This window comes from Hemitrygon akajei, chromosome 5 (genome assembly GCF_048418815.1).
Source record: "Hemitrygon akajei chromosome 5, sHemAka1.3, whole genome shotgun sequence".
NCBI lineage: Eukaryota > Metazoa > Chordata > Chondrichthyes > Myliobatiformes > Dasyatidae > Hemitrygon > Hemitrygon akajei.
In genome coordinates, this window is record NC_133128.1 from 14,075,539 (window position 1) to 14,092,831 (window position 17,293).

Sequence of the window (17,293 nt, forward strand, 5' to 3'; positions counted from 1 at the left end):
TTCATAAAATTGATTTCGGCATTTTCCCCACTGACAGATGTTAGGCTAAATAGCCTGCAGCATCGTACTTTGTGTCTGCTTCCTTCTTTGAAATGTGCAATGTATTTAAGTTTCCTGATCCTTTGGAACACAGGGCAGGTTTTGAAGATCACAACTGCAGAAATCCCACCCTGCAAAAACTCATTTCAGGGAGGTAGCACCACCACTCCACCCTCCACCAGTCGACATCCGAGGGTGTATGTATAAAGGACATTTGATTATGAAAGAACACAATTTATTTGATCACATATTTATTATATATATATATATATAGACACACACACACATATTGTTGATTATTTTGTTGGCAGTCTCAGTGCTAATAGCTAAATGCTAATGCAAATAGCTTTTCTATTTCTTTTGCAAACTTTCCTTGTACGGTGATGTGGTTTGCTTGGCAGATTTGAGCATTTTGCCTGAAGTCTCAAACTCACAGCAGTCTATGTCAATGAATTTGTTAATTTTGCAAGACGTCAGAATCACATGTGTTTTGTGAGACAGCTGACTTCTGAATTCTGTCTTAATGTGACACACCATGCTGAATGCCCTTTCTACATCACAATTAGAATTTGGGTTTGCTAATGAACAAATGACACCTGTTAAACTTACCTCAACATGTCTTTTACAGTCATTTAACCCACCATGGGCAATAGAAAAGTCACTGTTGCAAACAGTGCAGTGAGGATCACAGTCATTATTTTGATCCCTATTAGGCAAGGGTACACTTTAGTGTAGTCTGGGCTGAAGTACGTTTCATATTTTGTTTTTTTGGAACACTCTGCCATGGCACTGCAGGACACTAAACTGAACTGATGGACAATGAAAGACAGAGGTCAACTGTAAAGCCCACCCACAGAGAAAATTGATAGGTCTACTTAGCACAAAGAGACCAATCAGGATGCTCTCTCGGTATGTCTGTCATTCGCGCTCTCTGTCTCTCTCTCTCTGCCCTCAAAAACAAACAAATCAAAACAATTGTACATAATTTGCGGGTGTCAAGGAGCCACTATTAATATGCGGGAAACTCCCAGAACTTCCAGAAGAGGTGGGATGTCTGCAACTGCTTCTTGTGATGTCCTAGAATGCAGGCCTATAGATCTAGGATCAGAAATAGAATCAGATTTAATATCACTGGCATATGTTGTATTGCTGTTGCAAAAAGATAAAAACTATAAATTACAATAAAACAGTACTGTGCAAAGGTTTTTGAGATTATATATTACCACGCATTCATACACACTAGCTGCAGTGCCCAAAACCTTTGCACAGTACTGCGTTTGTCAACTTCAAGCAGAGAGCGAGTTTGTAAGTCTGCTGTGAGCAAAGGATGTTAGGAATGGTGAGGGTGGTGCACAGGGGTGTGGGGTGGGTGACAAAGGAGAGTGCTAGGATGAGGGGCAGGGGAGGGAAAGAAGAGGAGGGTGGCATGGGTGTAGACATACCTAGCTCTGAGACACCAGGAAAGGTCTGTAGATTCCAAACAATTGGAATATTGATTATGGAATGTCTCTCTGGTGCTTCATGCTCCTTCCCCCTTTTCTCCTCAACCATGGTTTCCCCTCGGCCTGCCCCTTTCCCACTCCTAGTCCACAACAGAGACCTGTATCAGAATCAGGTTTATCATCACTTGCATACATCAAAGTTGTTTTTCTGCAGCATTTCAGTGCAATACATAGAATTATTCCAGTACAGTGCAAAAGTCTTAGGTACCCTAGCTATAGATGTGCCCAAGTCTTTAGCACTGTACAGATATACAAAAATTGAATAAGTATTGCAAGCAAAAGAAAAAAGTGAGCTGGTTGTGGGTTTATTGTCCATTCAGAGATCTGATAGCGCCAGGGAAGAAACTGTTCCTAAAACGTTGAATGTGTTTTCAGGTTTCAGTACCACCAAATTGGTAGCAAGCGATGAGAAGAGGGTATGTATTAGGTGTGTGTGTGTGTGTGTGTGTGTGTGTGTGTGCGCGTGCGCGCGCGTGTGCGCGTGTGTGTGTGTGTATCCTTAACAACAGATGCAACCTTTGTTTTGCAGCATCACCTTTTGTAGATTTTCTCAATGCTGAGGCAAACAGTACCTGTGGTGCAAACCCACCCCCATCCTGTCCATACCAGATACTGTTGCAACCAGTTAGAAGGCTCTCCACAGAATATCTGTAGAAATTTACAACTCTCTGGTGACATACAAATCTCCTTCATTTCCCTTAGTGTGCTCATCACTTTGTTCCCGGTCATTGTTAATGTTCCTCTCAGAATTGCCCCTTAGGATGTTTCTGATGTCTTAATAACAAAAAAATTATTCAAACATCTACTATTTTCTTTTCCTTCCCTCTTCACATTTCTATTTCCCCTCGCTCATCCTCCAATGGAGGAAATTTACACAGGCTACTCTTAAGTACACTCAGTGACCACTTTATTAGGATCAGGAGTTGCAGGTGGTGTTGTCTTGTGTTGCTGTAGCCCATCCACTTCAAAGTTTGGCATGTTGCATGCTCAGAGATGATGCTTTTCTAAGCACCACTGTAATAACGTGTGGTTAGTTGAATTACTGTCAACTTCCTGTCGGCTTAAACTAATCTGACCATTTTCCTCTGACTTCTCCCTCATTAACAAGGTGTTTTAGTCCACAGAACTGCTGCTCAAGGGGTTTTTATCAATTGCACCATTCTCTAAATGCCACAGACTACTGTATGTGAAAATCCTAGGAGATCAGCAGTTTGAGATGTTCAAACCACCCTGTCTGGCACCAATCATTCAATGGTCAAATTCACATTTCTTCATCATTCAAATGTCTGATCTGAACTACAGCTGAAACTCTTGACCATGTCTGCATGCTTTTATGCACCAAATTACTGCCACGTGACTGGCTGATTAGATATTGACGTTAATGAGGTGTACAGGTAAATAAAATAGTAGCTGAGTGTATACAAGTCTAATTTTCACTTTAATGTTAAGGGATCTTGATTTTATGTGAAGCTGTGCATAACTCAGGGATGGCCTTCCCTATCCTGATGTTGAGGCTGAACAACAACTGAACCTCTTGACCACGTCTGCATGCTTTTTGCACGTGTTGCTCCCACACGATTGGCTGATTAGATATCTGCATTAACAAGGTGCACAGGCATACCTAATAAAGTGGCCATTGTGCATCATTGGCAACTGTAGTTTCAGAACATCCAGACTTTTTATTCAAGTCTTAGTATAGATTGGAAATGGTCAAAGACCCAGCACTGATCCCACATGAATGGCCAACTAAATATTTGCATTACTGAGCAGGTGAGAGGTGTACATAAAGTGGTCACCTTATTAGTACTTTGAAAAGCTATAGTATTTTGTGCTCTTTGGTCATCTTTAAGAATATTTTGGAAAGCAGTAATTTTAACATGGTATTCATTTTCCTTCAATTTGTTAACACAAGAACTCTACCAAATAACTGATTAAATTTCTCAATGGAATTTATCCACTCTTGCAATCCATTTCCCCAGTCAAATTTAGCCAAGATTACCCTCCATTCCTTTACAAGTGTCTCTCAGTTTCAGACAAGTTCCTTAAACTCAAGTGTGAAATTCAAATGATCACTCATCTTAAATGGACCAAGACCATTCGTTGGTTTCATTGCACTGTATACCAGGAAATCTAAAATGAGATCTCATTTGTGTGCTGGTTCCACCCCAAACCATTCTGTCCTGGAATTTACACTGAATGCCTTATCAGGGCTATCTTTGTCAAGTTGTACATGGAATATTATACCATATCTAGGCCCTTTGGCCAGGAAGGAGTGCTGACTTTTCACGTTTACCTAGAACAGTCTAACACTTTCCTCTCACATAAAACCTTCCATTTTCCTTTCATCTACACCCTATCTAAAAGTCTCGTGTCCATAATATATCTACGCAGCCATTCTGGGAAAAAAATAATAAACCTTACCTCTGACATACCCTATACTTTCCTCCAATCAGCATAAAATTAAAAGACAGGCAATACAAGAGCAGAATTAGGCCATTTAGCCAATTAAGTCTGCTCCACCATTTTATCATGGCCGACCCATTTCTCCTCAGTCCTTCTGTCTAAAGAAATTCCTCCTAATCTCTGTTCTTGTCTTTGTATTCTTAGGCTGTGCATTCTTATCATAGACTTGCCCCCTTATGGAAAACAGCCTCTCCATATCCACTCAGTCCAGACCTTTCAAAATCTTTCAATAAGATTCCTCCTCATTCTTCTGAACTGCAGTGAGTACTGACCCAGAGATATCAAATGCTCCCCATACATTAACTAATTTCATGCAAACCTCCTCTGGACACTCCCCAAAGCCAGGGGATTTTTTTAAAATTTTAAATATAGATAAAAGGCCAAAAACCTACCCTCAATACTCCAAATGTGATCTGACCAATGCCTTTTAAAAGTCTCAGCATTACATTTTTGCTTCTTTTTTTAAAAAAAGTTTTAGTCCTGTTGAAATGAATGCATGGCAACTCCATGAGGACAAGGAAATGACTGCAGACCTGAACAACGTACAAGGCAGTAGCCCTTCTGTAATGTCTATTCTGAGAACAGCATGGAGCAGGCCAAGTTTAAATACCTTCACAAAGATAATAATTAGCACTTAAAATCAGATTAGATAGCAATTTTTATATTACTCCCCTCATAAAACTATTGCTGGGAGAGGGAGTTATTTCATAGGATTAACCTATCCACAATCAGCATAATGTTAAGTGTGCTTGCTTCCAGTGTGGGCACCGATGACTAGCATGACTCGTGGCCAATGTCAGACAACTAGTGCACAGCGACCACAATGCCCACCATCTACAAAATCCACAGCAGTAATTCAATGTTGTCACCAAACCCAGAATGTAGAGAAAAAGTCATCAGGAGCATGGGAATGTGTTAGGTACTAGAGAATTGATTATTATTGCATACTGTTCTTAAAGAGATTATTACAATGCATTGATGTAGAGTAATAGTGTTACAACCCACCCAATCCATGCTGAATTGTTACATCGGCTTGCACCTGAACCATAGCCCTCCCAGCCACGCGCTGAACCACATTTCTCTTAAGAGCCAAAATCAAACCCACAACCACCATTTCCACTGGCAGCTCATTCCACACTGTCACCACCTCAGCTGCCACCTGAACAGTCCAACTCACCCAACATCAACGGGGAGAAATCCTGCTTGCAGTTACTCTCGGGAGGCCAAGGCAAAATAAAATATGCAGAATAAAGTGCAAAAGCCACAGAGAAAGTGTAGTCCAGGTAGACAATAAAATGCAAGATCAAAACAAGGTAAATTGTGAGGTCAAGAGTCCCCATTCTCATCCCTCTTTTCTAGTGTAATTTAAAAAAGCCTTCTGAGGATCATCACCTTGTTGCGGTGAAGAGGTTTAGGAGTTCCTGAGAGCAATGCTGTCTGAAGTTTGGCTCCTGGTAGGTCCACCCGTGATAGTAAGGTCGAGGGGAAGGTACCTGTGGAGCTCATGAAGATGACAACACTTCACAATGACAGTGAAGCGAAGGAAGGCTGCACAGTGAAGAGTCCCCAGTCATCTTGCAATCCACGTCACTGGAGCCCAATCTGTCCCGGACAGTAGGGTGGCTGCCCATGCATCCACATCCCCACATTAAACAAAGTCATGCACAGGCATCGTCTATTAATAGATTAACCCCTTGGAAGAACATGATACTTGACTTGAATGATCATACTAATTAAAAAAATACATAAAACTCTAATCTAGAAATAAAAATCCACGTTCTTCAGTCCCTTTGGGATTGGAAACCATCGAGAGAGTTTCCAACACAAATTGCAGCACTTTGGTAGGGATGGCCTGCCTTCCAGAACAAGCAGCTACACAGGTGACATCGACGCACATTTTAAGTACTGCACAGAAAGAAGGGGCTATTCAACCCATTACACCCATGCTGGTTCTTTGAAAGTGTTTCTCCCCCTCCTCAGCAAGTTATGCACAAGAACATTAAGAATTTAATTTGCTTCAAAAAGTTTCAAATCACATCCTATTGTTACTTTCAGACAAATCTCTGGCCTAAAATGCGAATTTAAAATATGGTCTTCCATTTCCTTTTGAAGTTTTTCTCAATTATTTTAAAAGACACCAGCTCAGCTGAATAATCGTCCCTTCTCGCAGCCAAGTGAAAAAGCTGTTAATTATAATATCCCAGCATCAGCTGACTCAGCACCCATGACTCACCACCTTCTGAAGAATGGCAAACGCAACAAAGTTTTCCGTAATAAAAGGGAGGAAGGTGGAGAGAGTTAACAATAGAACCTGTCCACCTCAACATTATGGCATAAAATAATGCAGGTCCCACTATTGTTCTGGGATGATGCAAATTACAAACAATCAAGTAATTGCTATGCAAATCGACAGGATTGGCAAGAAGGCATATGGTGCGATGGCCTTTACTATTCGGGGATTGAACTCAAGAGATTGAAAGTAATGTTGTAGCTCTTTTGTCCTCTCCTGTCAGACTTCCCCATCTCTCTTTCACCCAGCTCTTTACTTCAACCGTCCACCTTCCGGTTTTACCCATCACCTTATGTTTTTCTCTCTCCTCTCCCCACCTTTTAAATCTACTCAACTTGTTTACCCTTCCAGTCCTGCCAAAGGGTCTCAGCCCAAAATGTTGACTGTACTTTTTCTCCTTCCCCCCCCACCCCCCCATAGATGCTGACTGGCCTGCTGAGTTCCTCCAGAATCTTGTGCACTGCTGGGAATAGTGCTTAGTTCTTGTCTCCTCAATATAGGAAGGATGTAAAGGCTTAGAGCATGCACCGGTGATTTACCCAGATGCTGCACCGATGATTTACCCAGATGCTGCCTGGATTACTAAGCATGGCTGCTGAAGTGATGTGATAGGCACATTTTTCTCTTTGGAGTGAAGGAGGATGAGAGGTGATCTAATAGAGGCATACATGATACGATGCACAGAATGAGTCAAGAGCTAGAGACTTCCCCCTCCTTCAAGGAAGACATGGCTAATACAAGGAAACAATTTTAAGCTGATTGGAGGAAAGTACAGGGAGGGTGTTGGGAAGAGACTATCTGAGGCAAGTTCATTACACAGAAACCAGTGGGTGTGTGGAACACACTACCAGGGGTGGTGTTAGAGGTAGATATATTTAGGGGCATTTAACAGACTCTTGGATATGCATATGGATGATAGAAAATAGAAGTAGACGGCTATGTAGGAGGGAAGGCTTACATTGAACTTAGAGTAGCTTAAAAGGTCCATTCAACATTGGGGGCTGAAGGGCTTTGAGTGTGATGTAATGTTCTAATGAATATAAAGACTGCAATAACAGAGGAGATGCAGTCATAATATGGGGCATGGAAGGCTCCAAATACTAATCACCAAACTATTTCAGCAAAAAGATTTGGTTTAATAATAATTGACCAAGATATCATGGAAAATTGTTCTTTTTTTAAAAAAAACAGCTGTCTGAAAATGCACTTTTGAAAAGAATGCAAATTCAAGTGCAGCATGTCTGAATTGCACTGTACCATTGCTGAGATAGAAACAATCCTCGTTGTTGCACCCAGACAGCAGACTTCAGGTTGATGAAAGTGGTTCACACTTCCTGCCCCACAACCTCCAGTAAACTATAACACAGAAGCATTCAGAGGAGCTATAAATAGCATTTTGTCAACGCAGCTTAACAAAAAAAAAAGAGAGCCAGGTCTGAAAGTAGACTGCCAATCGTACAGCTGAGTTATTGTCAGGCTCCCACCTCAGCAAAGCAGCAAAATTTCCATCACAATTCAGGTTTTAGAGAAAAGCATCTCTTTTGAAGATGCAATCTGACATGCAGTGTGTAACCCATATCCATTCTATTACAAGCAGGATATGGCGATGTTTCATGATCGAGTATCTGCTGAGTGCAGGTTGTATCAGATATGCTGCCAAAATGTTTACTGCAACTGTTTTAAGCAATATTCTGGGAATCTGTACACATGTGCCAACAATAAAACACATGAAGGACTAGAGAAATATTAATACTTTATATCTACAAAATATATGTGCCTGACCACAAACAGCATCAACACAAGGATCAGTTCAGTGCTTATTTTGTCGAGATTTCATATAAACTATTAATTGGTATTAAAGGGCATTATATCCAAGTAACTTCACTACCACATCTCCCACTGTTGACAGAAGAATTGGCCCATGATAAATAATTACCAAAGATTGTTTTCTGAACTCTTTGCAAAAAGACAAAGAAAGTGTGTTCCTTGCTCGTTGTACTAAGGCACTCACAAATAGGCAGAAACTAGAGGAATCATAATGCTTTATTATTTTTAATAGCCTGATCAAAATATGTTCTTGTCTGAAAGAGCCCATGACTGATCATTGATGCAAAAACCTTTATTACTTCATTGCCATTATTTCTAAAGTACTCACTGCCATAAAACATTATAGATATTAATTCAGGTTTCAAAAAGTGTATAAGCTGTATTCACTGGTTATTTGTTGTGTTCTTTCAAGTGTGTGTGTGTGTGTGTGTGTGTGTGTGTGTGTGTGTGTGTGTGTGTGTGTGTGTGTGTGTGTGTGTGTGTGTGTGTGTGTGTGTGTGTGTGTGTGTTACAGACACATACATCTCTCTCCAAAAGGAGGTTGTGAGGCGCTCCTTCCAACTGCCAAGCCTGCAGGTTACCCTTGGGCAAGGTGTAGTGCTGTACCTGCTTCTTAGACTCCACCCGCTCCGATCAGGGCCAGGTGAAGCCATGGTGCAGATGGTGAAATGAGCAGCCGGAACATATCCCAAGTCCTGGTTATGCAACCACTGACGTACGCAGACGATCTCTGAATTGTATTGATAATAGCTGGGGTCACCCACCTTGTGAAGGCATTGCCCAGATGGCAAGCCACTTCTGTAGAACAATTTGCCAAGAACAATCATGGTCACGGAAAGACCATGATCGCCCACGTCCTACCACAGGGCATATAACGAACGAGTATATATCAAAAGGACATCTTGTTCTCAAGTTTGTGCAAATATAGATAAATACATTTCTGACTAATGATATACAAAACAGAATTAGCCACTGATTGGACAGTACAAGTTCTTCCCAGGATTTGAAAAGTGGGCTCCAAGTTGAAAACAAAAAACTAGCTCAAGGAGACTCAAAGCCTCAATGCATGGGGGGAAGAGAGGGAGAGAGAGAAGAGAACCATCAGTACTTTTACTCAATACACAAAATGCCGGAGGAACTATGGAAAGGAGTCGATGTTTCGGGCCGAGACCCTTCATCAGGGAGCAAGTGTCGATAACGCAACAGCGAGTGCAGAATAGACCCTGGATCAATAGGTAAAGTGTTGCGCAGGGATATACTAGGAAGAAAATTACCATCATTGCATCTCATTCACTTTGTGGGTGGAGGGGTCAGTAACTGCTAAAGGTACTTATCTTGTCTCATTACGCAACTGACCTTTAGATTAAAAGCAGTTAAAAATTTTAACTAAGAAAAAGTCAAGCTTCATAAAGACTGAACCACCTTCATTAATAACATCAAGTATTTTCCACACAAGCGATTAAAAACTAACGTACTGTCAGAGCGGGTTGCTCAAGCCCAAATTTAAAAACACTGCGTCAACATCAGCCCCAATCATCTTTGCCAAACAGAACGGTGAAGCTGGTTTAATTAAGGGACGCAAGGCAGAGTATAAAACTCACATTGCAGGAACATTGAACACCAGACACTCCCCCCCCCCCTCCAATATTCAAAATAAGTCACATGACCATCCTAAATCTCACCAACTCCTCCAGCGAGTCAGACACCCAATTCAAAATCAATCTCCTTTAATATTTACTACAAGACGTAAGAATAGAATTAGACCATTCAGCACATCATCTGCTCCGCCATTCTATCGTGGCTGATACATTATCCCTCTCAACTCCATTCTTTTACCTTCTCCCCATAACCCAGGATGCCCTTGGTAATCAGGAACATATCAACTTTCGTTTTAAATATACCCAATACCGCCACAGCTGTCTGTGGCAATGAATTCCACATATTCACCACCCTCTGGCTAAAGAAACTTCTCCATCTCTGTTCTAAAGGGTCGCCCCTTCTATTCTGAGGCCGTGTCCTCTGTCCTAGACTCTCCATCTATAGGAAAATATTTAGGCCTTTCAATATTGGATAGGTTTCAAAAAGATCCCTCCTCCGGCGAGTACAGGCCCAGAGCCATCAAACGCTCATCAAATTCATCTTGATCAAGCGCCATGGAGTACAGTGTAATTTCTAAATACTCCCCAACTACAGAAATATTTACCAACACATTTCACCTCCCAAATAATCACAGGCGCACGTGCAGTTTCTACTTGAAGCAGTTTCAATAGCGGTTAACTCTCGCTTTCTCTCCTCAGCAGGCAACTAAATTGCTTCAAAAGGGGCAATTAACCGTTTGAAACCATTCTGTGCAGGTTAATCGTGGCCAACCGAATTGAAAAAAATAAACTCATGTCTACCATACGTGAATCATCCCGACTCTGGGCGTCTTTCAAGTTGAAATCTATTCCTTCTCTTTCTAATCCTACACGAACTAAAATATCCTTTCTCTGCCCATTGGTATAACTACGGCTGCCCCTCACATCTCTGATAGAGTCAGTGGCCCCGAACCAATTAGCAATAGACAATTCGTCCCCATTTCCCGCCAGGACTCAGTTTTTATCCAGTGGAATCCCTTCAATCACAACTGTCAAGGCATGTTCTATCCCTCCCTAATCCCGAAGTGTGAATGTGTCCAACCGCAGGCCCTTCGCTGAGACCTCCGATCCTTCACGAGCCCCAACTGATTACTTGCAGCGAAGAACCATTACGCTCAGTTAAGGAGGGATTTGAGTCGGCGGCGGGCGAAATGTTGATTTTTATACCGTATTCTATTCAGTGCTGCGGAAATCGAAGGGAGCAGACAGCTCATACCAATTATCACCAGAGACTGGTTTCCCCGTTTAAAGCTTGCCTCGACCCCCTCTCCACTGAAAACCCAGGAGTGTGGCGAGGGATAACGGGCTTAGAGCTATAAGGACTGAGAGCTAATGTCGGCTCGGGGTCCTCCTTGCATTTAAGAATATTTGTAACTTCACCAGGTGCAATAGGAATTAAGGAATGATGGGTTGATTTGTACTACGTCATTCGTAAATATTGCCATCTGTGTGTATCCCGCTGCCCCACGGAGGTGAACACAACAGATGCGGGGTTAAACTTTCAAAGAACATTTGGGGCGAATGTCTTCAAAACCCGAGTCAGCACTTTGCCGCTTCAGAGGCGCAGACATCGACGCTGCCCCTCATTCGACGCACATGTCTTCCGTACTTTAAATCACTGACAGAGAGTTGAGACCCCGGGCGTGTTGGGCAGGGAGCTGGGTGGGTGGGGAAAAGCAAAGGACAGACCGACTTCAAAGCGCGGCTGGGTGAGGGATTTACGAATAGTCCGATAGCCCATTCAGCCCAGTCTCCCTCGCCCCCTCTCGCTCTCCGGTCCGTGTGTTCATCCGGACCAAATTGCGCCTCTAGCAAATCTTTCTTCCCCACTGCCAATGCTTTGGACATTGTTAAGAAAGACAGTGTGCCACGCAACAGTTTGACTTTCACAGACTGCGAATCGTACAAGGTTGTTTCTACCGTGTCGGCTGCATTTTTATCACGGCATCATGTATTTCTTTGCACTCACCCCCCCACCCATCGGCTTCTTCACAAATAGGCCGTTACTTTACAATTCAGTCTGTAACTAGACAGTGTTGACATCATCCTACGGATCCAGCTCTTTACAATAAAGATAAATAAGACAAAGGGCGTATAACAAGGGTAGTGTGTTAAGGGAAAGACCGTATTGATCAGAAACAACTGCCTACGCAGATTGTTTCAGCAATACAATCCTAAGAGCATCAATCAACAGATAGATTCGTGGGTAATAAGACTGGGTGAAGACCATTTCCCCTCAAATCTCTCCTCAGAACACTTCTCCCGCAGGACGGGTCCGTTGCTCTGGAAGACCCCAGTGTACGATGAGAATAAAGTATTAATTTAGAGTTTGCTCATGAATGCAAAACGCACGTTTGGAGAAGACTTTTCATGGGATCTTACAGCTCCGCATCGCCCCCTTCTGAAGGAAGCAGCACGCTTCGGGCGAACGGCTCTCCACTCGGAGACGCTTCAGATCAGCTCGCTCTGCACAAACAAGCGCGCCGGGTTTAAGCTCTCCAGCGGGGCGAGAACTGCCTCAGACACCGCTGTCACCCACGAGTTCGCCCGCAGTGATTGCTCGAGGCTGCGCGTCAACTAGAGTCAGGTAACGCGGGGAATACACTTAGGACTTCAGGTGTCCCGAATGACCACGTCAAAAAAAGTCTAGACCGCACGCAGCTTAACAACTGCATCTTACCAATTGCAAAAAGTGCTCATAATATAGTCGTTGAAGCTCCGGGGAAGGGGTCTTACACATTTGTCTTAATTTTCTCCAATATGAAGGAGCGATAAAAATACACGTGATGTACAAACTCTTTAGAATCCCCGATGTACCAGCGAGTAACGTTAATGGGCGATTGACTGCAATTTACGGGGGCTCTGCTCAACGGCCCTGATTTAATTCTTAATGACGAGTAACACAAAGTTAGAGGAACTCCACTCTTACACTTCACTGCCTCCAGAATGTGCGCCCAACACAAACATCTGCACAGTCCCCTTCTCAAGCAGCCAACATCTGTCACAATAGTAGCCAATAGCACCGACGCACACCTCGTAGACAGTTTAACATTAAACAGCCAAAGACGAGATTTCAAACAACTCTTCAATATGCATCCTTTTCTACAATCTACTCCGGTGTTCATTTCGAATCTCGCACTGCATTGCAGTCAGTGCTTCTACCTAGCTATTTACTATCATTTATGAACATTCTCCTACCTTCCCCAATGCAGATGAACAATCCGATTAGGTACAGCGAAGCGAAGGTCATTTTCTTTTCCTCAAGAGCTGGCCTTGTTGCGCGCTGACAGGTCCCGGAGAGTCGCTTGCTCGTCTGCCAGAGCCCTCCCTGAAACTGGTGCTGGAAACGCTGCCACAGTGAACTATATCGCATGCCAGCCTCTGCCAGAATATCCTTCCGCGGCGGGGCGGCGCGTCGCCTTCACACTCCGGCAGTAAGTCGGGCCAGTACAGTACTTGCTCGGAGCAGGAGTGTCTGTACTTAGAGAGATAGAGTGACGGGAGGGTACGGTGAGAGCAGGAGGTCGATGGACGGAGAGCCAGAGATCTGGAGAGAACCAGCTAGGGAAGGAGCAATTGATACAGGTACATTATAGTTAGGCATATAGAGGCAGGTAAAGGTATAGAGAAAGGCATAAGGTATAGGGCTATCCGTGTGTGTATGATTCTATAAATACATGGGAGGCAGTTGTGTCGACGTCGGTAGATCAGTGGAGTTAGGTTGGTTAAAAGGTGTAGATTGAGAGAGAGAGAGGGAATGGGACGTTGTGAGTTGTGGGTCCCTGGAATAAATAGGTGGCAACTAGTCATTTTAAATAACTATCAACATCGCGCCGTGTCTGTCTGAACCATTGCACCTTCCGTCAATGTGTTCTGTTACAGCTGCCCCTGTCCCCCAATATCACAGACGTTATGGACTTCCCTGGCGGATACAATCTGCGGATGAACCCTGGGCTCTGAGATTCGAGGGTTCCCAGTGGCTGACAGGAATCTGACCAGCCCTTGAAAGGGGAAGGGTTGTCACTGCAGTTTTGGGGGAAACACACACACACACACACAACGCGCGAGAAAGTTTGTTTCCATTTCACGCAGATGGAGCGAGAGTCGGTATTTATCAGGCTTTGCCTGGCAACCATAACAGTTCTTCTGAGAATGGAAAGTAGCTTTGTAAAAGATACCGTGTGCGTTTCCAGATACATCTCCTGCGGGCTGGTGTTGTCTGTGGAGGGACTGCGGGTTACTATGAGCGGGCGACGCGTGTTATGTAGTTAACAGAGATCTTCGGAGACCGGAGATAAACAGGAGTCGTTCCTCTCAGGTTAATTACGGAAGACTCTTTACTTGTGGTTAAAGGGACCCGATCCGCCCTAGAGACTAGAAAGCCACAAAATCCGGTTCACCAGTGCCGAGGAAATAATCAGCAGGTTATCAGTTGCGTGAAATTGGCACCGTTTCTAAGCTTGCCGATATTGTACGTTTAATGTGTTAACAAACAAAACAAAACGAGCTGAACATTTCACTAATTTCAGGGCATCCAGTTATTCAAGATAATTTTAAAAGTGAAATAGTATAAGAAAAACAATCGAAATAAAAAAAATACTGGTTGGAATTTAACCGTGCCTCACTTTTAAAGATCCTGCATAATATGAAGAATATTTTCAATATTTCAATGTTTATCTTTTAAATTTTGGATGGCAGTTCTGCAGATCTTGAGTGATTTGCAAATGGGGGGGGGAGGGGAGGGAGAACCTGCAGTTGTTGGAAGTTTGAGATAACTCAGAAAATGAGCGGGTTAAGCAACGCTAGATCCTTTCTCCAAGCAATAAGGCTGATCAACACCTCCGCCCAACTAAACCACCCCTGCCACACTCCCCAGCACCACTACTTTACCATTTCCTGTCAGAGTCATCTTATGTACAGACACTATGGACATATAATCAATCTATGTATATAAGCTATACCTTACCTATTTATATTTATTGTCTTTTTATTATTGTGTACTTTATTTTGTGTTTTTCTTTGTGCTGCAATGGATCCAGAGTAAAAGTATTTTATTCTCCTTTACACTCGCATACTGGAAATGACATTAGATAACCTTGCATCTTAGGTGTTAGACTTGAAATGTTAACTCTGTTTCTCTCTCCTCAGATGCTGCCTGATCTGTTGAGTTCTTCCAGCACTTTCCCTTTGCTTATGTGCTACTGTTTTGGAAGTATGTTGTAACATACTGTATTTATGATCTGTGTGAACACATGTAAAAAAAATCTCAGTTTCAACATTCGGTGGAGCTTTAAACCGCAAAAAAAGAGTACTAATTATTTGCAAAGGAGAATCATTAGGCTGGTGCTTGTGATTTGGGAATTTAGTTTCATTGAGTATTTAGACAAACTAGGGTTGGCAGAATTAATTCACACTGAATCTTGGGTTTGCCTTCAGAATTTTATAGGGAGCATTGCAGACAAAGAGTCCAAAGCATTTTGACGATCCCTACCACCTATCCCACAGGTACAAGAGCATCAGAACCAGAACTGCCAGACTGGGTAACAAAATTTTTCTTCACCTAATGAATACCCTGCCACCACCAAGGTCTCATCACTAGCAGGAATTTGGGGCGGAGAGGAAAGTTGGATCAGCCATGATGAAATGGTGGAGCAGAAATGATGGACCAAATGGCCTAATTCTGCTCCTATATCTTATGGTCTATGCTGTTTACTGTACTGTTTACTGTTTATCTATACTGCATTTCACTACATGCATTTTGAATTATATTTTATTAATTTATTTAAAGAATTAAATATTGTTTTATGTGCTGTGCATGATGTATGTTTTGTGGGTGCACTGTGGTCCAGAGGAACATTGTTTTGTTTTATTGTATATATGTACAGTCAGATAACAATAAACTTGAATTTGTAAACAAAACTTTCTCTTTAGTACAAGCTGATGTCAACAAGTGAGTTGTTCTCCCTGGAGGAGACATTTGGGAGAAAACCCAAAGGAAGTTATGAAGGTTAAAAAGAAAATGTCTAAAGTTATGAAAAGAAAAACACTTCTGACCCTGATTGAAATGGTAACTCAGTATCTTGTGGCCACAAGAAATAGCATCCATCATTGAGGACCCCTACCATCCGGGCCATGCTCTTTTCTCACTGCTACCAAAGTGAAGAAGCTACAGGAGGTCTAAGCCCCACATTACCAGGTTCAGGAACAGTTATTATGCTTCAACCAACAGGCTTCTGAAACAGCATGGATAACTTCACTCACCCCAACTCCGAACTGATTCTACAATCTATGGACTCAGTTTTTAAGAGGTTTCTACAACTCATGTTCACGGTATTATTTATTTACCTATTTGTTTATTATTATTATTATTTTTGATTATTATGTAAGCAGAGATTATCTTCTTTTGAATAAAGGTTTCTGTCAGTTTGTTGTTTCATTAATTCTGTTGTATTTCTGTGTTCTTCTGTAAATGCCTGCAAGAAAATGAATCTCAGGGTAGTATATGGTGACATAAAATGTACCTGTACACCTGCAACAATACATCCAATCAACCAATCATGCGGCAGCAACCCAATGCATAGACACGTGCATACATGGGGACACAGTTAATTTGCTGTTCAGGTCAAGAATCAGAATGGGGACGAAATGTGATCTAAGTAATTTTGACCATGGAATGATTGTTGGTGCCAGATGGGGTGGTTTGAGTATCTCAGAAATTGCTGATCTCCTGGGATTTTCACACAGAACAGTCTCCATAGTTTACAGAGAATGGTGCAAAAAATACATCCAGTGAGAGACAGTTCTGTGAGTGAAAATGCCTTGTTAGACAGGTCGGTGGAGAATGGTCAGACTAGTTTAAGCTGACAGGAAGGCAATAGCAATTCAAATAACCATGTGTTGCAACAGTGGTGTGCAGAAAATCATCTCTGAATTCACAACACATCAAACTTGAAGTGGATGTGCTATAACCACAAAAGACCACAAATATACAGAAACACACTCAGTGTTTACTATATTCAGTACCCCCTGTTCCAAATAAAGTGGCCACTGAGTGTACATACTGTGATAATAAATTTACTTTGATCTCTCCCTCTCCAGATGCTGCTTCAACTGCACAATATTTCCAAGATTTTCTGCTTTTGTTTCAAGGTTATGAAGGTGTTTGGTTATGTGGATGGAGACAATGATGCTTCTGGTGGCTGGTTGGGATCTATAGCACACACACTTCAAACAAAGCAGCAAATCTGGAAGTACTCAGCAAGTCAGTCAGCACCTGTACAGAGAGAAATGGGAACTACTTTCTCAATCTCAGTGAAAGATCATTGACTTTGCTTCCCACACCACAAGCACTGCCTTGCTCATTGGATGCTCTTGTTATTTATTGCTAGTTATTTATTGTTGCAGTTCAACAGCTTGTTGTCTTTTATGATCTTGTTCATTCAGTGATCCTGTTCACAGTTACAATTCTATAGATTCGCTGAGTTTGTCCACAGGAAAAAAGAATATCAGGCTGTCTGTGGTGACATGTATGTACT

General features: G+C 42.3%; 1 protein-coding gene across 2 annotated transcripts in view; it reads right to left on the reverse strand.

Annotated features, from left to right (window-relative positions):
* The window catches only part of LOC140727495 (neural cell adhesion molecule 2-like), a 1,581,686-nt gene extending 1,568,523 nt beyond the window's left edge, over positions 1-13,163 (reverse strand). Inside the window, exon 1 of one of the 2 annotated variants that reach the window (XM_073044851.1) lies at positions 12,957-13,156. In XM_073044851.1, the coding sequence (XP_072900952.1) occupies positions 12,957-13,131 (175 nt within the window). In that variant the 5' untranslated portion in view covers positions 13,132-13,156. Of the gene's footprint in view, positions 1-12,956 lie in introns of both variants that reach the window. The other variant, XM_073044852.1, reaches the window with a different exon arrangement.
* Positions 13,164-17,293: the final 4,130 nt, after the last annotated feature.